The sequence below is a fragment of the Ahaetulla prasina genome, chromosome 5, assembly GCF_028640845.1.
Source record: "Ahaetulla prasina isolate Xishuangbanna chromosome 5, ASM2864084v1, whole genome shotgun sequence".
Classification (NCBI taxonomy): Eukaryota; Metazoa; Chordata; class Lepidosauria; order Squamata; family Colubridae; genus Ahaetulla; species Ahaetulla prasina.
In genome coordinates, this window is record NC_080543.1 from 64,046,114 (window position 1) to 64,071,631 (window position 25,518).

At 44.7% G+C, this 25,518-nt stretch overlaps 1 protein-coding gene across 1 annotated transcript; it reads right to left on the minus strand.

Annotated features, from left to right (window-relative positions):
• Window positions 1–17,409: 17,409 nt before the first annotated feature.
• Window positions 17,410–23,640, minus strand: NYX (nyctalopin). Its single transcript, XM_058186229.1, has 2 exons — window positions 23,619–23,640; window positions 17,410–18,803 (listed from the first exon to the last, which is right to left on the minus strand). Exons 1-2 carry the CDS (start codon window positions 23,638–23,640, stop codon window positions 17,410–17,412), a joined length of 1,416 nt encoding a protein of 471 aa, XP_058042212.1.
• Window positions 23,641–25,518: the final 1,878 nt, after the last annotated feature.

Consider the following 25,518-nt stretch of genomic DNA (forward strand, 5'->3'; position numbering starts at 1 on the left):
AAATGTTGGAGATGTGATTGTGAGGATGCTACTTATTATCATGTATGGTGGACCTGTAAGAAAATCAAAGCATTTTGGATAAAAATTTGGTGGATTATGCAGAATATTTTGAAAAAGAAGATAAAATTTACCTCACAGTTGTTTTTATTGGGGATGATTACGGAATGTACAGTAATAGAGACTAAATTGATTTTAAATTTAATAACGGCTGCAAGACTTTTGGTTGTGCAATATTGGAAGAAAGAAGATTTACCTACAATTGAAGAATGGACACTTAAAGTATCGAACTTAGCAGAAATGGCAAAAAATTCTGCGTATTTGAAAGACTATTCTCAAGAAAGATATATATTGGAATGGAGAAGCTGGATTGACTATATTCAAAATAAGTATCAGACTAAAAAGTATCAAATAGCTTATGAGTGAATTTGGGAAATGTATTATATTAATGTATTAGTTTAAATGGGAAAGGGGAGTTAAGGGAGCAAGGGGAGAGGAGAGACTATGGGTTATGGTTTTTGTGGTATTTTAGTTTATGATTGTTAGATTTTATACCCTGTATTTTGTTCTGGGAAATCTCGGGGGGGGGAGGAAGGGTAAGGGTGGGGTGGGGTGGGGTGGGGGTGGAGGGGGGAAATAATTGTTAAATTGTTTTTGTAAAACTTTTTTAATAAAAAAAAAAGACCCGATGATGAGCGACCCCATTCAGCCCTTTGTAATCTCTGTTGTCCTCCGGAACCCACACTCTTCTACAGGGGTCAAATATGGGGCTCTGGTAGATTCAGGATGCATGCATTGCTTGATCTGCTATGCTGTGGTGGCTGAATTGGGGGTCTGCACAATGCGGATGAAAACCCCTATCAAGTTTGAACAAATGGACGGATCTTTACTGAAGGGGGGAGGTGCAGGCCACTCATGTAACCAAACAACTCCAGTTAGAGATCGGGGACCATCGCAAAAGCATCTGATTCATTGTAGTTGAAAGGATGATTGAGCCAATTATATTGGGTCTAGTGTGGCTAGACAAATGGGACCCCACGATATGGTGTGAAGGGGGTTTCAGGAAACTGCGGTTGATGCTTGGCCCAGAACCACCTGCAAACAATCAGATAAAAGGGGGAACAGGGGAAAGGGAAAAGCCAATGTCAGCCCCACCAAACCAGGGGTTCCCAAGTATATACAGGGATTTGGCTGCTGTGTTTAGTGAGGAGGAGTGTGAACAGCTACCCCCTCACAGGTCGACTGATTGTGCCATCGAACTGATTCCAGGAGCCAAGTTGCCAAAACCCCGTATGTACTCAATGACTCCTAAAGAACTGGAGGAATTAAGACAATACATTGATAAAAATCTAGCAAAGGGTTTCATTAAACCCTGCAGGTCCCAGATGGCAGTTCCCATTCTCTTCAGAGAGAAGAAGTACAGGGGTCTAAGCTTGTGTGTTGACTTCCGTGGCCTTAACGGGGTCTGCATGGAACATCTGTACCCGCTGCCATTAATGAATTACCTGCTTGTTACTTTGGCAGCAGGCCACATCTTCACCAAACTTGACCTACGCAAAGCTTATTATACGGTGAGGATTAGACCCAGGGATGAATGGAAAACCACATTCAATTGTCCCCTAGGGAGCTACCAGTTCCAGGTTATACCGTTCGGGTTGCAGCCCCCACCCCCAGTGTTCATGCAGTTGATCAATGAGGTCCTGCATGAACACCTCTATCGAGGGGTCCTGTTCTGTTTCCCTCCCCCAATACTCCCAACAAAGAGTCAGTCAAAGGCCTTCTCTTCTAATTTATTTACATAGATAAATGTCCTGGCCACGTCTACCCACGGGCCTGCCAAGTCTCTGGAGATAACGAGGAAATTATAGATAAGGCCAGAATTACTCACGAATATATTCTTCCCTCCATTGATACAGTTTGCCCGCGCAAATTCACTGCTTTGTCCAAGACAAAAAACCAGGAAGTCCCGCCTCCTTTTTATAGTCTCTGCAGATGTCACTGCATGACCATCATTCTTTGACTTTGTCCCAACGCTTCCTCTGCTGCGCGCGCCGGTCACGTCTGCGCAGTCTTGCATCACTCCAAAACTATTCTTGGGGCGTTGCCAAATCAGAAGAAGGCTCGGGAGAATCAGGCCTTGCAGGCCCCTCCTCCTCCCTTTGGGTGGGTGCCAGGGAGGGAGAGGGCCCAAGAGAAGCAGGCCTTGCCAGGTCTTCTCCCTCACTTTCTGAATCATCCGAGTCCAGGAGTCCGGATCCAGGAACCTGGGTCACAACACTATCACTCACCGCAGGGCCCTTCCCCCGGGGCTGACGATCGGGATGCGGTCGGGCTGGGTTCTGGAGAAATCAGTCCCGTATCCCTTCCACGCAATCAAATATTGGAAACGACCCTTCAGCCAGCGAGAGTCTTGTATGCTGTGGACTTCGTATTCCTCCAACCCATCCTCGGCGACAGTGACGGGTGCTGTTGGGCACCGAAGGGGACTCGGTTGGCCTCAGGAACCAGAAGGGACCAGTGAAAGACGGGGTGGATCCGCATGGATCGTGGCAGGGTCAGTTGGTAGGCTACCGGGTTGATGACTGCCTCGACAGGGAACGGGCTGATGAATCGGTGGTCCAACTTCTTTACCGGGTGGTTGAACAGGAGGTGTTTGGTGGAGAGCCACACCCGGTCTCCGAACACCAGCGGCGGCGTTGCCCGTCGGAAGCGGTCGGCGGATCATTTGTAGTCCTCCTTTGCCCGATCCAGCTGCTGACGTACCAACTGTTGGACCGCATGCAATTCTGTCAGGAAGGTCTGCGTTTCGGGAACAGGAGAGTCCGGTGGTGCCAGAGGGAAGAGCCGCAGATGGTACCCCACATTGGCAAAGAACGGGATCTGAGTAGAGGTGTGCTGAGAGTTGTTAAAAGCAAACTCCGCCAGGGACAGGTAATCAGCCCAGTTGTCCTGCTGCTGGTTGATGAAGCAATGGAGATACTGTTCCAGGATACCGATGACCTTCTCTGTACCCCCGTCGGTCTCCGGATGGTGCGATGACGACAGACACACCTGCACCTCCAACGTGGCCATCAGGCTCTTCCAAAAGCGAGCTGTGAACTGAATTCCGCGGTCCGAAACCACCCTGTCTGGTAGACCGTGGAGGCGGAAGATGTGCTGCAGGAAGAGATGGGCCGTTTTTGCGGCTGTGGGCAGTCCGCGGCATGGGATGAAGTGTGCCATCTTGGTGAGCATGTCCACCACCACCAGCACCGTGGTGAATCCAGAGGACGGCGGCAGGTCCGTCAGGAAGTCCATGGAGATCGCCCCCCAGGGTCTGTCGGGTGTCGGCAAGGGCTGGAGGAGCCCGGGAGGGGCCCCCGTGGCGGCCTTGGCTTGCCGGCACGGTACGCAGGATGTCACGTAGGCATGTACATCATGCCACACTCGGGGCCACCAAAAGGTCCATGTCACCAGGTGGAGGGTCTTGAAGAACCCAAAATGTCCTGCTGCAGGGTTGTCATGGCACTGGGTCATGACGAGGGCTCGGAGTGGTCCTGTGGACACATATAATTGCCCCCGAAACTTGAGTAAGTCCTCCTCCAAGGTCCAAGGAGACGCGAGGCCCACCTCCGCTCTCCTTTGCTGTGACCAGGCGTCCTGGCGCTGCGCCTCTCGCACCTGGGCCCGCAAGTCCACTGGTTCCCGTGCTGCGGCCAAGCCTTCTGCCGGCAGTACCGTCCATGGAGGAAGGGGGTCCTTGGCGCAGAGGTACTCCGGCTTGAGGGACAGGGCATCCGCCCTCCGGTTGTGACCACTGGGAATGTAGGTCACGCGGAAGTTGAACCGGGCAAAAAACAATGACCACCAGATCTGCCGCTGGTTCAACTTCCGAGCTGTGGTGAGGTGCTCGAGATTCCGATGGTCCGTTCGGACCTCCACCTGATGTCGGGCCCCCTCCAGATGGTGTCGCCAAGCCTCGAATGCAGCCTTGATAGCCAGCAACTCTTTTTCCCAGATGGTGTAGTTGCGCTCGGAAGGATTGAGTTTCCAGGAGTAGTAAGCGCAGGGAAAAAGTGTGCCGCCATTCGTCGGAGCCTGTAGCAGCACGGCTCCCAGAGCCACATTGGACGTGTCCGTCTCCACCACAAAAGGCCGGAGCGGGTCGGGATGCCTCAGGACGGGTTCCATGATGAAGGCTTTCTTGAGGGCTGTGAATGCTTCTTGCTGTGGGGGACCCCACCGGAATGCGACCTTCTTCCTGAAGAGCTGGGTAAGTGGAGCCATCAGTGTGGCGAAGCCCAGGATGAAGGTCTGGTAGTAGTTGGCGAAGCCCAGCAGGCGCTGAACATCCTTCACCCGACGAGGGGCTTCCCAGCTACACAAAGCTTCTACTTTGCGTGGGTCCATGGCTATGCCCTCGGGCGAGATGATATGCACGAGGAATTCTATGGAAGTCCGGAAGAAGACGCATTTCTCCAGCTTCGCATTGAGTTGTTGCTCCCGAAAGCGTTGCAGAACCAGACCGACGTGTCGAAGGTGGCTTTCCCTGGACCGGGAGTAAATCAGGATGTTGATGTAGATCCCCACGAACCGATCCAACATGTCTCGGAATACGTCGTTCATGAAGTGCTGGAAAACGGCGGGAGCGTTGGTCAACCCAAATGGCATGACAGTGTATTCGTAGTGTCTGTATCAGGTGCTGAATGCTATCTTCCATTCGTCTCCTTCTCGCATCCGCACCAGGTTGTAGGCCCCCAGAGATCGAGCTTGGTGAAGATCGTGGCCTCCCGCAACCTCTCCAGCAGCTCCGGGATGAGCGGCAGGGGGTAGCGATTCCGCACCGTAATGGTATTTAGTTGGCAGTAATCACAGCACAGGTGCAAGTCCCCTGTCTTCTTCTTCACGAAGAGGACCGGGGCCGAGAGAGAGGACTTTGAAGGCCGGATGAACCTTCGGGCCAGATTTTTGTCCAGGAAGTCCTTGAGGGCAGCCAACTCAGGCTCTGACATGGAATACAGGCGTCCCACAGGCAGTGGTGCGTTGGGCAGAAGGTCCATGAGGCAATTGTAGGGCCGATGCGGGGGTAGTCGGTCCGCCTCCTTCTCGCTGAACATGTCGGCGAAGTCCGTCAGCTCAGGAGGCAAGGTGATGGCAGCGGTGGGGACGTTCTGGCCGGCACAGGTGTGGCGGATGTGGTCGACGCACTGCAGACTCGGGAAAGAGATGGCGTTCCGTGACCAGGCCACCTGAGGATCGTGGGTCTGAAGCCAGGCCAACCCAAGGACCAAGGGAAAATGAAGGTCCGCCGTGACATAAAACTGGATCGCCTCCTCATGGTCCCCAATAGCCAGGCGCAAAGGCTGGGTGGCGAATTTAATGGGGCCGGACACCAGTTCTCGTCCATCAATTGTCTCTACCCGCATTGGAGGGTCCACCGGAACCACGGGGACTGCAAACTGGGTCACAAAGGCCTGGTCCATAAAGTTTGTTGTGGCCCCTGAGTCCACCAGCGCATGCACCTGGAGCCCATCTGACTGGTTCCCCAACCATATCCGTGTGTCCAGAATCAGATGCCGAGGGGCATCTCGGCATCTCGTTACTTCCGCAACGTCCAGTGGGGGCTTAGTACGTGCCCTACCTAGGGTTTCCCCGAGGTCGGGCCTGCTTCGTTTCCTGATTGGTCACGCTGTGATTCGGGGACCGGCGTGCGTGCCCCACTTCGCTTTCTGGAGCAAAAAGCGGCGAAGTGGCCGGGCTCCCCACAGTACAGGCACAATCCCCCTTGGTGCCTCCAGTTCCGCTCCTGGGCTGTCAGGCGAGGTCTGGCCACTCCCAATTCCATGGGCTCTTCCACAGCGGTTACAAAACGTGGGGCGACCTGGGGTGCTGGTGGCACAGGAAGCGGGGGTGCAGATGTCGATGGTGGGTCCCAGGGGGCGCGATGGGACGGTCGCCGTTGCAGACGGGCGTCGAGGCAGAGACAAAGAGGCACCAAGTTGTCGAGGGTCCACGGCGCCTCCACCCAGGCCAGCTCGTCTTGCAGTTCCTCTGAGAGTCCCTCCTGGAACGCATCCACCAGCGCTGCATCATTCCAGTCAGAGTCCTGGCACAAAAGACGAAATTCGGCGATGTACTCCTGCAGGGGGCATTTCCCTTGATGGAGTTCCTTAAGGCGCCTGGTTGCCGTCAGCGTCCGAACGGGGTCCTCGTACATGATGTGCAGGTGCTGCCAAAAATGCTGTTGGTCCGCCAGCAGGTAGCTGTCCTGGAGCAAGAGGGGCGTGGCCCATCGGGCAGCCGAGCCGGAAAGAAGGTTAATCACGAAGGCCACCTTAGCCCGGTTGTCTGGGAAATCCTCTGGCTGCATAGCCATGTAGAGCTGGCACTGTCCCAAGAAGGTCGGGAACATCTCAGGCTGCCCAGAAAACTTATCCGGCACGGTTATCGGGCACTTGCAATGAGGAGGAGGAGTGGGAGGACAGGGGGGGGGCTGCAGGCACATTCCCGGCAGCAAGTTGGCCTGCCAAGTGAGCCACTTGCTGCTGGAGCTGTTGATTAGCCACTTGTAGCTGCTGTAACTGCTGCTGTACCTGCTGCTGGTCCATCTTTGGTGGAAGATGGTTTAGTCGGGGTCTTGGACAAAATGTTCTGTTTCCCTCCCCCAATACTCCCAACAAAGAGTCAGTCAAAGGCCTTATCTTCTAATTTATTTACATAGATAAATGTCCTGGCCACGTCTACCCCACGGTCCTGCCAAGTCTCTGGAGATAACGAGGAAATTATAGATAAGGCCAGAATTACTCACGAATATATTCTTCCCTCCATTGATACAGTTTGCCCGCGCAAATTCACTGCTTTGTCCAAGACAAAAAACCAGGAAGTCCCGCCTCCTTTTTATAGTCTCTGCAGATGTCACTGCATGACCATCATTCTTTGACTTTGTCCCAACGCTTCCTCTGCTGCGCGCGCCGGTCACGTCTGCGCAGTCTTGCATCACTCCAAAACTGTTCTTGGGGCGTTGCCAAATCAGAAGAAGACTCGGGAGAATCAGGCTTTGCCGGCCCCTCCTCCTCCCTTTGGGTGGGTGCCAGAGAGGGAGAGGGCCCAAGAGAAGCAGGCCTTGCCAGGTCTTCTCCCTCACTTTCTGAATCATCCGAGTCCAGGAGTCTGGGTCCAGGAACCTGGGTCACAACAGGTCCTGGTGTACCTGAACAACATTTTAATCTACATACGAACGATGGAGGCACACACTTGATTGGTCCGTCAAGTATTGACAGAATTGCTCGCGGCCAAATTGTTCATGAAACTCTCAAACACCCGTTTGAAGTTTGGACAGATCATAAGAACTTGGAAGCCCTCCAAACCTCAAGAAGGTTGTCCCAAAAACCGGCTAGGTGGACACAGTACTTCCAGAGGTTCTCATTTCATCTGAAGTATGTTCCAGCTGGGAAAAACTTCCTAGCCGATGCCTTATCCTGAATGCCTCAATATAACAGCAAATGGGAGAAGGTCGTGGAAGCCCTTATACCACCTGGTCAGACAGTAAACGGCGTAATAACGGATGATACACCATGCAACCCATTCCAAAATGAGATAACAGTGGTACTACTAACTGATCCATGGCTAGCCAGTAATCGGACTCTGATGGATCTGCACAGACCTAGGGGTGACAGGCTGTAAACTTCTCTCAAGTCCAGCTTGGTGAACACCCTTCTCTTGGCCAGGTATCCCAGAATGTCCTTCTGTGGCTCAGACTGGTATGACAGTCTGTTATTAACAGCAGCTGCCTGCAATTACTGCAGGTTCAAGCCCCATCAGGCCCAAGGTTGACTCAGCCTTCCATCCTTTATAAGGTAGGTAAAATGAGGACCCAGATTGTTGGGGGCAATAAGTTGACTTTGTATATAAATATACAAATAGGATGAAGACTATTGCTTGACATAGTGTAAGCCACCCTGAGTCTTTGGAGAAGGGCAGGATATAAATGCAAAATTTAAAAAAAATGAGGGGGAGGGAATACATGTTTTCCACACAGACATCATTGAACCCAAAAAAATTCATGCATAATTTCAAAGACCCATCTTTTTTCTCTTTGAAGAGCACCAGGGCTGCCACGAAATTCCTGAGGTCCTCCATCTCTCTTGAAGTCATTGAGTACATCTTTGGCTCAGGTAATTTTGCCCCCAGCAGTATCTCAATAGCATAGTCAGTGGGGCAATAAGAAGGGAGTATGTCTGATTCCCGCTCACTGAATGCTTCCATGAGGTCTTGGTATTCCTTTGGGATGACCAATCCCCCTTGGCTGCTCTTGGTTAATGAGTTGACAGGCTCTATCTTTCCCCGTTCCACCAGCAGGCTTTCGCTGCCTCTGTGCTTCACCCCTATGCATTGTAGTCAACCTGCTTGACTGGAAAGACAGCTGTTGTCTTTCCAGTCAACCGCTGGGTTCCACTTCTTCAGCCATGCCAACCCCAATATCATTGTCTCTGCCATTTTCAGGGCTACTATGAAATGTATAATTTCCATGTGGCTTCCTGATCTCACAGTTATTGGTTCTGTTAGCCACATGGCTGGCAACCCCCCAGTAAGGGAACCATCGACTTGCTCAATCTTCATAGGTTGCTTCCATTTTTAAAGTCTCAGTCCCATCTTTTCCACAGTTTGCAGGATAACTAAGCAGCGAGTGCAACCTGAGTCTACCAGGGCCGTATAGACCCTTCTCGCCCTGAGTGGGGCACTAGCATCTCCATCCAGGCAGTAAAATGGGCAATGATTCCACTTACCATCAGATCATCATCCCTTGGCTGTCGCTCTCATAGAAGACCAGGTTGGGATTGCTGGGAGTTGGAGTTCTTTCCCTCTCGTTAGAGGGGGAAGAGACTTCCATGACCTGCTGCACTATCCATATCTTCTCTTTCCCTTCCTTGGCACTTTCTTGGCCTTCCACTGGCCTGGGACCCTCGCTGCCAACATGAATTCAGGGGTTATCCAGTTGGCTGCTCGATGGCTGTCTTTTTCACATCGGAAGCAAGCTCCAGATAAGTGCCATGGGTTCTCCCTAGAGGTGGCAGGAGGGGCTGTTGATACCTTGCATTTTGGCAGATGTCCCTCCTGGCCTTGTCAGGGGTGACCCTCATGTGCTGCATGCTGCTGGTACTCCAACAGGTTTAGCGCCTCTGTGATTGCCCGCTGGTACCATGCTGGGAGGTTGTCTGGAATTTCTCGGGGCAGGTAGTTTTGGTATAGCTCCTTATTTAGTCAATTTTGGAAGTGGTAGACCAGTAAATGTTCTGGCCATGCTCTCAGCTTTTCAGCCAGGCTGCAGAATTCCTGAATATATTCAGTTACCAGCAAACCCCTGCCTTATGGCACAGATCCTGGATTCTTCTCGGTGAACCCGGGCAGGGTCTCCAAATCTGGCTCGAAGTTCATCCAGGAGGACATCCCAATTCCCCAGCTCCTTCATCATGGAGGTACATCACCCACTCTGCCACCTCATACTCTAGGTTCAGAGTGATGGCATTCACACAGGCAGCTTTATCCAGATACATTGCCCATACTGATCCTGATAATTCCATGCCTGGTTCAGGAAGTAGGCTAGTTTCTCGAGCCACTCATCAAACACAACTTTTAGAGATGGGGCTCCTAATCATCCTGAACTAGCACCTAGCCCAATGGCAGCCCTCTCCCCTGGGAGGACTGCTTGAGCCTGAGTGTCAAAGTTCCGACTGACGAACCCAACCAAAAGCAAGCAAAGCTGAGACGATCCAATCTCTTAATGCAAAACTTTAATTAATACATCATATTGGCAAAGATGAGGCCAAAATCAGATCTGACTACTTCCTGCACAAACCCACATAGTTAAAGTTCAGGTTTTCTCTCCCCCTTATTAGGGTAGATCATGTTGTCCAATGAAGACTTCTAGTATTGTCATGAGAAAGTCTTGCTTGGCTCTGGTAAACACCTGCTGAAACATCCTTGATTCCTATGTCGAACTTTGTTCTATCTCTCCCTTCCTCCCCCCATAGTTTGTTGGCAAGCTGAGAAGTGAAAATAGTTGCAACAGCAAACATTTGAAGCTTGACACTGGGCTCCTGTCGCTGCACAGATTCCCTGGGCTTGCCCCGCAGCCATGGGCAGAATGGTAACCCCTGCGTGGGGGAGTCTCAACACCTTGGATTATACTCTCCATCTCACTCTTTGGAGTGAAAAAGGGTAGGGGGCTGCCGACACTTGGCCCATCCCAAGCCCCACTCCCAGGACTGATGGATACACTGATGCTGTTCCCTGCATCTCCATTCTGACAAATCTCCATTCTGACAAATAGATGGGTTACGGCATGTTGTCAAGAATTTCCACTCCCCTGGCTGTTCCCAGTCTGCAGTCCTCCAGGCCTTCCATTTGCTCCCTAGAGTCACAGCAACTCCAGACAGAACCAAGGGGAACTCCAACTCTGCTGCCTTCCCCACTCCACTCAGTCATCATGCCTTTGAGTCCGGGCAAATGCTTTCAGCCATGATTCCCTCCTCATGCACAAGGGCTGCTCCGTTTTCTCTGCTCTCACTTTGGATTGGGTTACCACCATCTGTGCCCCAGCATTTGCTTGGGTGACTGGTGGTATTTCCTGAGGAGGAACCAATCCAGGCTTTGCTATGGCATCAGCTTTTTGCTCCATTCCAGACATTATTAGATCACAGCTCTCTTGGGGTTATCCAAGTAGGCTGAGTTGAGTTAGGAGAACTGGTTTAAAGTCAACTGTCCAATTAGCAAACCCAAACCAGGAAACACTCTCGGGAGAATTGAATTCCCAAAAGTAAAACTTTATTGGATACACCATGTTGTTACTGAAGAAACAAAACCAGCTCTGATTTCCCACACAAATGTTTGCCCTGTGAAACAATAACTTCCCCTTCTCCTCACCCTTGGTTGATAACATTGTTCAGTTATGAGACTTTTTTTGTTATGAGAACAGTCCATCTCTTTTCAAGCACCTGCAGAGGTGACCTTGCTGATTCCAAGTTCTCACGATTTTTGCATACATTCTCTACATTCCATCTCCCCACTCCAGTTGAAAAACATTAGGTTTGAAAGAAACAAAGTGGTTCAAGCTTGACAGCTTGGTAATCAGCTAGCAATGTTGCAGTGAGCTATGGTCACATGATCACATTTTTTGTGTTCTCTGGCAGCTTCCTACAAGCCAAACCAAAGGGGAAGCCAGGAAGAAGTCAGAAATCATGATCACATGAGGCCCTTACTTAACAAGAGGAACCAGGACTGTTGGAGCTGCTGTCACAAAGCAGCACAGTTACATGACATTTTACAACCATATTGCTTAGTAATAGTAATTCTGCTCACACAATTGCTGTTGTAAACCAAAGGCTACTTATATGCAGCTAAATCTTTAGATGTAAAGCAGTAAAAGCTTGTTTTAAATTGTCTGGACTCTGGTATTTCTACCAGAAATTGTTTCTTCTACTAAGAATGTTGGCACTGACAGGTTTCAGTGCTCTTTGACCAAAACCTGCTTCTCATTCTTCAAAATTATTTCATCGGTAAGTGAAAGATGGCCTGAAGTGGTAAGTTCTATATGGTGGCGTGTCAATTTAGTGCCTCAAGGCTAGGAAGCAAATGTTTGCTAGACAAATCAGCATATAGGTCTTGGGTAAATTTGAAATAAGGTAAGATTTAAATAACATTTTAAATAATGTGATTTTTTTTATTTTATTTTGTCACAACAGTATACACAAGCATCAGCATAAAACAACAACACATCATATAAGCATATATATGAGCAAAAGTAGGCAATAATATATTAATTTGATATAATGAAAGGAAACAATAGGACAGGAACGGTAGGCACTTTTGTGCTCTTATGCATGCCCCCTTACAGACCTCTTAAGAATGGGGTGAGGTCAATAGTAGACAGTGTTTTGTTAAAGCTTTGGGGATTTTGAGAAGAGACCACAGAGTTAGTGTATTCCAAGTATTAACAACTCTGTTACAAAAGTCATATTTTCTGCAATCAAGATTGAAGCGGTTAACATTAAGTTTAAATCTATTGTTTGCTCTTGTATTATTGCGATTGAAGCTGAAGTAGTCTTTAACAGGAAGGACATTGCAATAGATGATTCTATGTGTTAAATACAGGTCTTGTCGGAATCGGCAGAGTTCTAAGTTTTCTAATTCCAGGATTTCAAGTCTGGTGGTATAGGTATTTTGTTGTTTTCAGAGGAGTGGAGAACTCTTCTTGTAAAATATTTCTGGACGCGTTCAATTGTATTAATGTCAGAGATGTGGTATGGGTTCCAGACAGGTGAGCTGTATTCAAGAATAGGTCTAGCAAATGTTTTGTATGCTCTGGTTAGTAGTGTAGAGTTTTTGGAAAAGAAGCTACGCAGAATTAGGTTTACAATTCTTAGAGCTTTTTTTGCTATGTAGTTGCAGTGGGCTTTGGCACTTAAATCATTTGATATGAAAACTCCAAGGTCTTTAACAGAGTGGGGGTCATCTGTAAGGTAATGACCATCAAGCTTGTACTTAGTGTTTGGGTTCTTTTTTCCAATATGTAAGACTGAGCATTTGCTGGTTGAGATTTGGAGTTGCCAAGTTTTACACCAATCGGACACAAAGTCAAGGTCTTTTTGAAGGATAGTAGTATTGTTGGTGGTGTTAAATAGTTTGACATCGTCAGCAAAGAGACACAATAACTTGAGATAAGGTCACAGAGATCATTTATGTATAGTATGAAGAGCCTTGGTCCAAAAACGCTGCCTTGAGGAATGCCACTTTTGACAGGAACAGGATTTGATAGAGCATTGCCAATTTTGACCACTTGTCTGTTTGACAGGAAAGCAGTTATCCAATTGTGAAGAGGTCCTGAAATGCCATAGGATTTTAGTTTTAGGAGAAGTTTATCATGTACTACTGAGTCAAAAGCTTTGCAGAAGTCTATGTGGATTGCATCTATTGCTTTGCCTTGATCAAGATTAGTAGTCCATATGCTTTTGCAGTGGAGAAGTTGTAATGGTAATTTTTTTCTGAAACCAAATTGTTTATTAGAGAGTAGGTTGTTTGTTTCTAGGTGGAGGGTAATGGATTGGTTGATGACAGATTCCATTACTTTGCAGGTGACACAGCATAGAGAGATTGGTCTGTAATTTTCAACTAAGCTGGGATCTCCTTTTTTGAAGATAGGGATGACTGTGGCTAGAGATCAAAGTTTGGGAAGGGAACTAGTCATGAAAGCTTTATCAAAGATTATGCTTAGGGGTTCTGCTATATTAGTGGAATTTTTTTTAAGAAGTATGCACATAATCTATAAGGCCCAATAGATAAAGATGATTTCAGTTTGTGAAGAACTTTTTCAGCATTGTCTTCTGTGAAGTCTATATGTGTTAAGTCGTTGTACTAATTGTTGGTACGATTGGGGAATGTCAGATATTTGCCATCACTGTTAACAAAGAGAGCCAAAGAATGTGTTAAAGAGGTTTGCTTTAACTGTTTCATCGTTACATTCTTTGCCGTTAGATTCTTTTAGTGGTGGGATGGATCTTGATTCTTTAAGTTTATTGTTCACAAAATTATAAAAAGCACGATTGGAATTTGTGCGCAGAAGGTCTTCTTCTTGCTTGGTGTGGTAAATGGTGCATTCAGTTTTTATTTGGTTGCAAATATTTCTGTAGCGGTTTTTGAAATTTGCTACATAGCCATATTGTTTCCTCTCCAGAGGGATTTTTTTAAATTGTTTTAATTTTTAATTTTAATTGTTAATGTTTAAATTTCAGTGCAATTCTGCAACAATCTTAATAGGTAGGGACATCTATGAAGCTCCTCAGATTTTTCACTAACGGAAGTGAAACTAATAAATAGGCAGAGGCTATTTCTGCCACCCAAGACCATGGCTTTGGGAATATTTCCACTTTGGAAGGATGCTGTTAGGGAAATAGCTCTCATGGCTTTCCAGGGCTGTTTGAACATCCAGGTGGAAAAACTTTGGGGAGGGAATCCAGGTCTAATTGCAGCTAGGTCAGGAGGATTATACTGGTTATTTAGAAAAATATCTCCACTCACTGTATTGCTGTTCAAAGATAAATTAGGTCATTACTCTTGTTATTAAAAAAACTTAGGATAACCTAAGTTGAACCCAGCACACTTCTCTCCCTCCCCCAATTTAGCCAATTTTGAACCTGAAAGATACAGTAGATAATGATCGATTTTAGGCAGTCAAAAAGAAGATTAGGGATTAAAAAGGAAATAGAGATGCAAAGTAACAAAGAATGCTCCGAGTGCAAGCACCATCTTGCAAAAAAGAAAAAAAAAGTTGAACAATGTATTTGCCCCAATCTCCAGATTGACCATTATTTTTCACAATGATTGGTGGTCAGAAAAGTTAAGTAAAAATCTTGGGTACCTCTGTTTGAAATATGCATTTCCATTAGATAAGGGACATCTTAACTGCCTGCCATGTAGAAATGCTTTGATTGCAAATCAGCTATCCGTAGTTGAGGCTCTGTTTTAAAGTCACGTTTTCTTACATTATTTCAGTTCTTATACTGTGTTTCCCTGAAACTAGAGCCTGTCTGGATAATAAGCTCAATTGAGCTCTCAAGCGCATGCACTAAAATAAGCCCCCCTGAAAATAAGACCCCTCCCCCAAAATACTTAGATGCATGCGCAGCTGCCACGCAAACAACACGTGAGGAGGCGACGCGGGGGGGAGGAAGGGAGGGGGAACATGACCCACACACCTCACACACACCTGCCATCCACGTGGAACGGCCTCACAGAGGCTACTCCTGCAAACCCTAGCTCATGCGCTCCTTCTCTTAGTGGCGGCCGCAAAGAGCAGCAGCAAAAAAACTCTTGCAAGCTCTAGCCCTGTTGACCTGGGACTGTGGGAGGGGGACTGGTGCCAGAGCTCCAAGCAGTGGCCAGTGTGGGCTGTCTGCACAGTCATGAAGTGGTATTGGTGTAGCCAGTTCTTGCCCGCAGCATTGCCGGTGAGGATTGGGTCAGAACCACTGCTGCCCAAGATCAGCAGGCCAGATTCGGTGAGCTAGACACACCACTGTCAGTCAGGAGAAGAGAGAGCGGAGGTGCTGCGATAGAGCACATTTCTCACGTTTTTCTCCTCCCAGGAGGCGGCAACACATTCAACTCCCCGAATCTGGCTTGCCAATCTCAGCTGATGAGGGGGAGTGGCAGATGGGGAGGGGTGAGGTAGCAGAGAAGTGAGACGCATGGAACGAGATGGGGCTCTCCTTGCCGGGCATGGTAGGAGCTGGAAGTCATGTAAGAACGCGTCTCACTTCTCCACAATTGCTGGAGGCAGCAGCCTGAGCGGCACCAGCGAAGAAGCTAGTCCCCTGCTGAGGGCTGAGGTTTAGGGGCCTCCTACACTTCAAAAATAATAAGACCTGCTGGTAATAAGGCCAAGGCCATATTTCAGGGATCAAAAGAAAATAAGACCCTGTCTTATTTTCAGGGAAACACAATATTAATTATATATACATCATGTGAAAAAGAAAGTACACCCTCTGAGTTCTATGACTTTTTATTATGTCCTGGTTTTACATACCAAGACATAATAAAAATCTGAACAAACAAGATATTGAAAGAAGGAATAACCTTATAACATCTTTACCCCCAAAGCTCGCTGGAACAAATATCTTTTCAATCTTTCCTAAACTCCAATAGGGTTGGGGCCATTGGAAGCCTCAGTACAATGTTGTTCTATAGAAGAGGAGTGATGCTTAAAGCCCATTGTGTACTACATATATTGATTCCCTTTTTTAGCATTGCTACATTAACAGCTATAAAATGTGGAACCATGGCAACAGTAAAAAATTAAAACATTTATTTATTTATTTATTTATTTATTTATTTATTTATTATTTTAACTTCTATACCGCCCTTCTCCCGAAGGACTCAGGACGGTTTACAGCAAGGTAAAAAGCAAGAATACAAAAATTAAAACATTGTTAAAAAACTAATTTAATTTAGCTAGAAATAATTAAAACTCTAATAAAACTCTGATAAAAACCCCCATTAAAATTATTATTAGGCCAGCCCTGCGCGGTGGAACAAAATGTCTTGAGCTCGCGTTGAAAGGTCCGGAGGTCAGGGAGTCGATGAATCCCTGGAGGCAGCTCGTTCCAGAGGGCAGGAGCTCCCACAGATAAGGCCCTCCCCCCTGGGGGTCGCCAATCGACATTGTCTGACCGACGGCACCCTGAGGAGACCCTCCCTATGGGAGCACACTGGTCGATGGGAGGCAATCGGTGGCAGCAGGCGGTCTCGTAAATAACCCAGTCCTAAGCCATGGAGCGCTTTAAAGGTAGTAACCAACACTTTGAATTGCACCCGGAAGACCACCGGCAGCCAATGCAGCTTGCGCAGGAGAGGTGTTACATGGGAGCCTCGAGTTGCTCCCTCTATTACCCACGCAGCCGCATTCTGGACCAGTTGGAGTCTCCAGGTGCTCTTCAAGGGGAGCCCCATGTAGAGAGCATTGCAGTATTGTTTTATTAAAACAATATTCATACAATACATGCCATTGTTCTGTACAGCTACAGCTCTTTATTCGATATTTCATACTAAGCCACCTGCAAGCAGAGAAAAGTCAAATGAACATGAATAAGCTTGTAGTGTTTATTATGCCTTTTAGTTTCTGAGATCTAGAGTGTAACATAATGTACGTGCATAAGTTTGCTTCATATTTTAAAGAATTACAGAGATAATTTTGGCATTTTTCATAAAAAAAAAATGAGGACCTGCTTAAGTCTGTCACAAACTGGACAACAGTTACTGTATCAATCCCTATTTGGAGTCCTTGATGCTTTCTGAACTTGGTTCTTTCTGACAGATGATTCATTATCCAACTAGAAAACATCTTCCATGCTTCAGAGTATCAAGGACTCTACAGATCAACACTGAGCTCCAAATATTCTCTTCTATTAGTTTCAATCCCTATGAATATCAGTTTTGTGATTAGGAAGTAAATTGCCCTCCAGCCCTACTCGCAGGCTTCAAACCACCCTCCTTAAGACAAAAAAAATGACAAAATGAAACTGAGAATTTGACATTGTTTGATATAAACCAATATATCATTTCCCACTACAGGTACCAAATGTCCTTGAAACTCGGTATTCAGAACTTCTAAATACTGTAGTACTGTTTCCATATCTGAGTAATAGTGGTGAAACCTGTGATGTGTTTTGCAGAACTTCTTTAGTAAATAAAGACAACTGGGTTTATTACCTTTCAATTTTCTCTCATTTTAATTTCTTAATCATGAATATGAATCTTTAAAATATGGGCCCAGAAGATATTTTTATATTTAGTTCTAAACATAGGATTAATATCACAATCATCTTCTTTTGATCATGCTTGAGTAGAAAAACAACCAAATTAATTTTAAAGAATTTTGGTTTATATGGTCCATAATGCTTGAGATATAAAGAATAACCAAATATTAAAATATATTTGTTTTATATGACATTCTCTTAGTCCTAAAGATGCTTCATTAATCAAGTCATCTAACAGAGTAGTGTTGCTGAAACCTTCTGTAGTGTTTATCACTTCCTCTGAAAGTTCCTTCTGGAGTAAAAATTTTGAGATAAGACTGTTGAATTTATTCTCTGTAGTCGACTGTAATTCTTGCATGGGAAGAGGTGTAGAAGATGAGGTGTTTAATTCTTCTGGGTCAAGACATAAACCTTCATCTGTCTTCTCAAAAATAACATCAATTAAGTCAAGGCCAACTACTGAAGACGGGGAAGTGCAAGGAATATCTCTCACAAGTCCGTAATTCTCCATCCACTCTTTTAGCCACTCAATCTTGCAATCACACTCCCAGGGGTTCCGGAAAAGGTAGAGTCTTCCTAGGAGGTAAACTGGTTGAAAGACTAAGAAAGGCAACGTAGTTAGATTGTTACTGTTTAAGTGCAAATATACCAAGCTTGTGAGGTTTTCAAAAGCACCTTCCTCAATATAACTGATCCAGTTTCTGTCCAAATACAAAACTTCCAGTTCAGATTGATCCTGGAACCAGGTATTAGAGACAATCTTGAGGAAGTTGCCACCAAGATTAAGCATCTTTAGATGCCACAGACCATCAAAGGAATTCTCAGGGAGGTCACTGATTAAGTTGTCATTTAAATAAAGGTACTCCAATTTCTGGCAATCCTGAAAAGCTCTATTATGAATGACATTTATTCTGTTGACTTGCAGATTGAGATATTTCAACCGGATCAGGCCCAGAAGTGAATTATATGCCACAGCTTCTATCTTGTTTTTCTCCAAATAAACATGAGTCAAATTCTCCATCCCTCTTATAGCTCCTGGGATCCTTCGGAAGTTATTCTGAAAGAAAAAGAGTTCTTGAAGAGCTGGAAGCTCTATAAAAATCCTGTCTGGAATATTGAAAAGATTGCAGTCTGCTAAATCCAATCGGATTAGCCTCTGGAGAGAAATAAAAGTCCTGGTATGCAGATAACGAATGTATTCATTGTGGGCCATTTTTAACTCAGTTAAGCTAGCAAGCCCTTTGAAAGCACCAGGAGTAATAAAGGATATGTTGTTATGGCTTATTGAGAGAGATTTTAGGGACGGGAGAGTACCAAATGCCCTCTCAGCAAGGAATTTGATGTTATTTTTATCCAAGTTAATAGAATATGCTTCACAAGGAAACTCATTAGGGATCTGTGCAAGACCAGCTCTGTCACAAAGAATGGCACAACTCTTCTCTTCAGTGCAGATACAACTGGCAGGACAGGAACGGACACAAGCCCACACCGAATGCACAGGGCAGATGCAAAGCAAGACTGGCAAGAAAGGGCCCCATCATTATGCCCAAGGAAAGAAAGAGAAAAGAGAGATTAGTAAACTTTAATGATAGTGCAATGAACACAAACAATTTTATTTTATGCAGACTGATCTTACACCTCACAAAGAACCACGGCTTGCCTAGCCATGATTTCAAAAAACCACAATGTGGTTCTATGATTCACAAAAAATGTAGAATTATAAACTATGGATTACAAACTGCAACACTGGTTCACACAATATACTAAAAAAAAATTAACCTCCACTTCAAGCTAGAATCCAGGCCCAACCACTAATTTTTTATCAAGAATGATCATTGTTCTTTGATTCTTTGATGTATCTCCAGTGGAGCAATTTGATCTAATATACAGAAGTAAACATTTTCTCCATCCTTTTGTAATTTTCTCTTTCTCTGTTTTTATTTATTTGTCTGGGAAACATCTCATGAGCCCAGAGCAAGCAGACTTACCAGCTGTATTCAGAAAATGAGTAGAATGCAGAAATATTACCTTCTAAAGACAATATGTAGGCCATATTCACACAACGTATTATAAAACCATGTGGCTCTCACATAACAAAAATCCAACATCAAGCAAGTTTTGCTATGGCTAAATGTATAAGGTAATTCCAGCACTTTAATTAACTTCAGGAACTTTAATTTTCAATAGATGTTCTCATAAGTTATTAATGAACAATATGTTACTTGGTTTTCAGTAGTAAAAACTAGCAGGATATATGCAGTAATATGGAGTGAATCCCCAATGTAACACAATAATGTCTCTTGCCCAAGTGAAATCACTGGCCATAAAGCTGAAAGGATCTCAGTTCTTAGACAATCATGGGAATTTTGTCTGGAAGACTGTTTTTAGGCACTTGTACTGCATATATTACTTTCTTAAAAGAAAATGGGAAATCATACATATATATGAAGTGTATTCAATTTTATAAAAGCAAACGAGAAAAAGGTGAAGTATTATTGTTTGGTTCATTGCACAGTCATTACCATTTTGCCCTTTATTTTTAACAAAATTGAAATTAGGAATTGTTTATTCCTAAGACTTATTCACAAATTCTTTGATGTATTTTATACAATGAAGACATAGTGATACTGAATTCACCCATCCAGTAAGTGTTGCAATAGCTAAACATTAGCAAAATGGTAGCAACTTCACCTGGAATCAAACACTGCAGGCCCATCTCTCTAATGCTAAAAAGAAAAACTTGTCCACTAAAAGAAGAAGCTTGTTATACGCAATAGGAAGAAAAGCATATTCTTACTCTCTAAAGACGTATAATCACTTATGGGATAGCTTCTCTCTAAAGTGTTACAGATATTATTTTTAACTCATTTGATTTCAAATTTGCAGGGTATCTGACAAGTACCAGTAGCAGTACTTAATCATGGCTGATCTTCAAGAACATAAGTAAGCTCAGACCTGGTTAGTCCAATGGAAAAACTATCAAGCTATCCCAAGCTATAATTGGGAAGATTGGGAGGGAAGAGGCAGAAAATCAAACAAAGGCAATGGCAAACCACTTCAGTTTTATTGTCACTGCAAAAAAATGAACATGTCAATGCAGATAGCAGAAGTTGAGATAACCCTTAGTGAGACTTTTTTTAAACTGTAGTTTACAAAAATAGACAATCCCATGTATTCCATGTTACATCCTTCCCTTCTATCTATGGAGAGTCTCAGTCATCCAGCTCATGGTTCTCCCAAAGGTAATTTTTCAAAAGGCATCTGGAAAATTTGTTTTTCCTTGAAGACATTTCAGTTCTCACTCAAGAAGCTTCTTCAGTTCTTCTTGGATGAGAAGCAAAATGTCAAGAACTAAAGAAGCTTCTTGGATGAGAAGCAAAACATCTTCAAGAAAAAACAAAGTCCAGTTGCCTTTTGAAAAAGCATCTTTGGGATGCTTCCCTTCTGTTTTTTCACTTCTAAACAGTGATGGGATTCAGCCAGTTGACACCTGTTCATCTGAACCGGTTGTTAATGTTGTGTGCAGTTCGGCAAACTGGCTGAATCACCATGCTGGGCCTGCCTCACGGCTTGCCCCTCCCCCCTCCCAGCCATTACTTGCCTCGCCCAGCCTCACCTGAGGCCATTTTGGCATCTCAGCACTCCTCTAACCACCCCTTGCCCCCCTCCAAGCAAGCGACGTCCGTGCAGGCAAAACCCCAAGGCAGCTCTGACAAGGCACTCAGAGGGAGGGGCTGCAGCTACTAAACAGGCAGCCAAGCTAAGTGCCTGAAGGACCCCATCCATCACCAGGCACCTCAGCAGGCAGTGAACAAGGCCTCAGCTGGGCTCCTTGGCAGACAACAGGCTTCACAGGTGGCCAATCTAGCACCCAGAGCTGGCTCTGCCCTAAGGAGGATGGGGGCATTGTTGGGGCTCCTGAGAAGAGGAGCTCAGGCCTGTCCCCGTGTGGCACCATGATCCATGAGCTGCTGCTGGTGCTGCATGGCAGCCTCTTTGTGGGCGGCCTGCAGGTGGGCACTCTCACTGCTCCCCTCCCAGCCACTCCTCACCTGGCCTGAGAAGTTAAAGCCAAAGGTGGGGGAGGGAGATCAGTTTGGAGCCCACCCAGGGGTGAAATGTTCCCGGTTCGGACTGGATTGCCCAATCCGGTAGCAATGGCGGTGGGTGGTTCAGAGAACTGGTAGCAAAAATCCCTGTCCTCCCCCCGCCCCAGCTGAGGTTGGTGTTTTGTTTTTTTTAACTTTTAAAAGCATTTTTTCTTTGGCCGAAAAAATGCTTTTAAAAGTAAAAAAAAGCCTCTGATGATCGCGTGGCTCAGCTGAGATCGTCAGAACCCTTTCAAAACTTTTTTTCCTCTGGCGATCCCAGCTGAGTTGCCTGAACATCAGAGGCTTTTAAAAGCATGTTTTTTACAATCTCTTTGGCCGAAGAGGCTGTAAAAAAAAGCTTTTAAAAGGTTCTGGCGATCAGGCAACTCAGCTGGGATCGTCAGAACCCTTTAAAAGCTTTTTTTCCTCTGGAGATCCCAGCTGAGTTGCCTGATCATCACAGGCTTTTAAAAGCCGAAGAGGTTGTAGAAAAAATGCTTTTAAAAGTTAAAAAAAGTTTTAAAAAAAGTTGGCCAGGCCCACCCAGTCACATTACCCCCACCACCAAGCCATGCCCACAGAACTGGTAGTAACAAATTTTACATTTCACTCTGGGCCCACTGCACTCAATCAAAGGGCTGCCTGGAGGGGGGGGAACCCAGTGAGTTTGGGCCATCTTTCAGGCCCAGCTCTGGGAGGGAGGCCCAAGAGAAAGTGCCTGGTTCGGGCACACAGTGCCCAAGCATGGCACTCTCCCCCGAGAGTTGCTTACCCGCTGCCTGAAAGATTGGATGCGGGACCTGAGGTGGAGAGGAGGGTGAGCAGGCGGCAGCTGAGAGCTGGGCCCAAAAGGAGGCCAAGCCTTGCCATGTCACCCTTGAAGCGGCCATTTGTTCAGCAGTAGTAAATAAATAGAGAGGAAAATTGTATCCTATTGAGGCCTTTGAGGCGAGCAGCTGGGAGGCGGAGCCAGGTATGGGGTGTGACATTGAGTTGGCCATGCCCACCCAGTCACATGCCCACCCACCATGCCTACCCAGCTGGTAATTAGGGCAAAGTTGTTAAATTATTTGAATCCCACCACTGCTTCTAACAAAAACAAAGTAGTAACAGAATGTCTAGAGATGCTTGCTTTCCTAGAGCTTCAGTTGAACATTGTCTATTGGAAGGAACAGTTAACCCCAAAGTAAATATTTAAGTAATATAGTAAGAGCTTGTTTAGGCATACACTAACTGCACTGTTATGTAGTTTATATAACTAGGTTTTCCTATTTGCATGACAATACTCCTTCCATGATCCAGTAATCAACTTATACAAGATAGAAGGACCTATTTAAATGCAAGCCAGGCTAAGATCCTTAAATTAAAACTCTCATTCCAGTTGAGCCAAACAAAAAAGAAACAATGTTTCTTCTTATAGAAGGCACATTTTTTTTGCAATAGAGCAGAAACAGTTTTCACCAATGGTTTTGGAACTGGTCTAATTATATTCCAAGGATGAGGAATGTGGCGTTCTCTAGGCTTCCAACGATCTTTAATCATGTGGCTGGAGCTGATTAGAACTTGAGTCAAGCGATATTTAAAGGTTTGATTCTTCATCTATGCCATAGAAAAAAACACTGGCAAAGTATATATGGAATTGTGTTAAAATGACTGGGACAATGCATCACAGAAAGCCATAGTTAGCTTGAATAAGAGACAATGATTAGGCTCATATAATATCTGATGCCAAATAAAACGAATCCAATTTAATGCTCGGTGCAATGTGTGAATCTGAATTGCTAGGACTGAAATCCTTTGTATACAAAACAGGTGCACTACCACTCAGCAAATCCAATTGTGTGCATATATGTGTGTAAACTTTGCAATGACTAAGTAGGGAATGGGTTTTAGAATCCTGATCAATAGCTCAAATTCTATACTTGGAATCAGTAGGAAGCAAATTAAAAGTAGTCAATATGGTAATGGTTTCTATAAGAATACTCTTGAAAACACATTGTTCAGTTCAGTCACTGCACTTCAAAGGAAAGCTGGGAAAAATACACACTCATAATCCTAACCAGCATAATTAGGCAATCAAAACAGAAATGATTATATACCATTTTTAGTTTGGAGAGAAAGCAGAACATGAGAGACATGATAGAAAATAATGCAAGATATGGAAAATGAAGAAAAAAAGAGTTTTATTTTGAAAGATAAATTCATGGAGATTGGGCTACTACTGACTAGTTATGGCTTTTACCATTTCTGATCACAAGGAACATATACGAAATACTTGCTTCTAGAAAGTTCCAGAGGGAGAAGTCAATCAATCAGCCTCCTGATCTTGTTCTGAGCTTCCTGAATGCCTCCATTTGAGTATTGCAGACTACATAATCCTGACAAGATGGGGCCCTGATTCTGATCTTTCAGGGTTTTTGTTCCAGTGATTATTTGTCTGAACATGTCAAATTATGTAATTAACATTCAAAATTGATTGCCTTCTCTATTTTACAAGATAACATTTATAGAATATTTTATACTCTGTAATAATTATCAAGTAATCATTTCCTCTTGAATGGATTTCCTGCCTGAGCAGAGGTTGGATTAGAAGAATTCCAAGATCCATTCCAACTGTGAGTCTGTTATTCTGAATGGAATGTCTAATGCAAACAAACAAGAAAACCCCTTTTCCCCCTTCAGTCTGTCAAGAAATTGGCAGTATTTGCAATTTTTTGATCAGCTCATGAGTATCCATTTTGCTAATTAGAAAAAGTGAAATCCTTTGAGACAGAACTGCCTGAAAGTTGTATAATGGGAGATGAAATGGATGTGTTTCAGACCAAAATCTAAAATGCAATAAGATGGATATAATTTCTTGTCAGGAATATTCAAATATCAGAATAGATTTTTTTGCTCTTTCTTTTTAGAGAGACTGCTGGTACTGTATTTCGTTGAAAATAAGACCCTGTCTTATATTTTTTTGAACCCTGAAATAAGCGCTTTGCCTTATTGTCATGCACTAAAAGCCCGATTGGGCTTATTATCAGGGAATGTCTTATTTTGGGGGAAACAATGTAGTTAGATATTATTGGTTGCAGCAGCACAAACAAAAATAAAAGGCAAACAAATGTATGATAAATGCTTTCAAAATAAAAGAACTAAATCTTATTGTTTAGAAAAATCTGTGGAGTTTCTTAGAATTAGAAGTTACTTACCATTTAAAATGATGGCCAACATTACCCTGATTATTCACTATGGCATCTCAGACCTGACAAATGTTCTTGCAAATCTAAAAACAAATAAAAGCACAAAAATATTCCATTCATGCTTGCTTGTAATGGTTGCTTCTGCTTCTGGATTTTAAAAGAATTCTTTAAAATGCATGTTATCCATTTCCTGTTTAAACAACAGATCTTTTTTTCAGGGGTTTTGCTTGTTTTCTGTTCTTCTAAGACTTCTAAAATCTCAATACTTTGCACACTTATTTGGAGGTTAATTAAGGGCTGGTTTTAATGGGCTGCTCCCAAATGATTGTTCTCTGGATTACTAACCGAAAATGGTTTTTCAGAAAACAATGGTCCCTGCAGCCTTCCTTATTTCCACTCAATTAATATGCCTGTGGCTGCTTGTTGCTGTCTTCCTCTGAACTTCAGCTCCCCTATGTCTATGATGCTTGCTGAGAAATGAAAACTGGAAGAAATCTGAAAAAACATAGTTTGTGGGGAAAATGGCAGAACTGAAATAAATGAACAAATGGTGTGGAAATAAGTATCTCTGATCCCAATCATCAATTAACATCTTTCCTCCACATCTTTCTGTAGAATTTATGCAAGAAAGACAAAATCTGCTCACCTGCCAAGATGAGAGCTGTGCCACCTTTTGTCCAGCCTTTATCATCAGATTTTTTTGTGTCTCTCACTGTCTAGGCTTCTACCCTCATTCTCAAAAGCTATCATTTAATGGTAGGGAAATCCTCTGTATCAGGAGGGGATTACTGGAGATGGAAGAATTTGTTCCATAAATCTCCTGGATTGCTGATAAATCCATCTGCTTTTATTCCTCCCCTTTTCCCCACCCCCGCAGTAGCAGGCAAGTGTTGGATCTTTGCATTAGCAGGACTCTTTTTTTAAAGCCCTCAGTTCTGATGCCTCTTATACAAT

What these genes read in the sequence shown, in the direction of transcription:
- NYX (XM_058186229.1), bottom strand. Translation starts at nt 23,640, where the DNA reads ATGTTCCTTGTGATCAGAAATG. An exon ending in GTTCCTTGTGATCAGAAATG is followed by an intron (nt 18,804 to 23,618) that starts GTAAAAGCCATA and finishes CTTTCTTGCCAG; the next exon opens with TCTTGCTTTGCATCTGCCCT.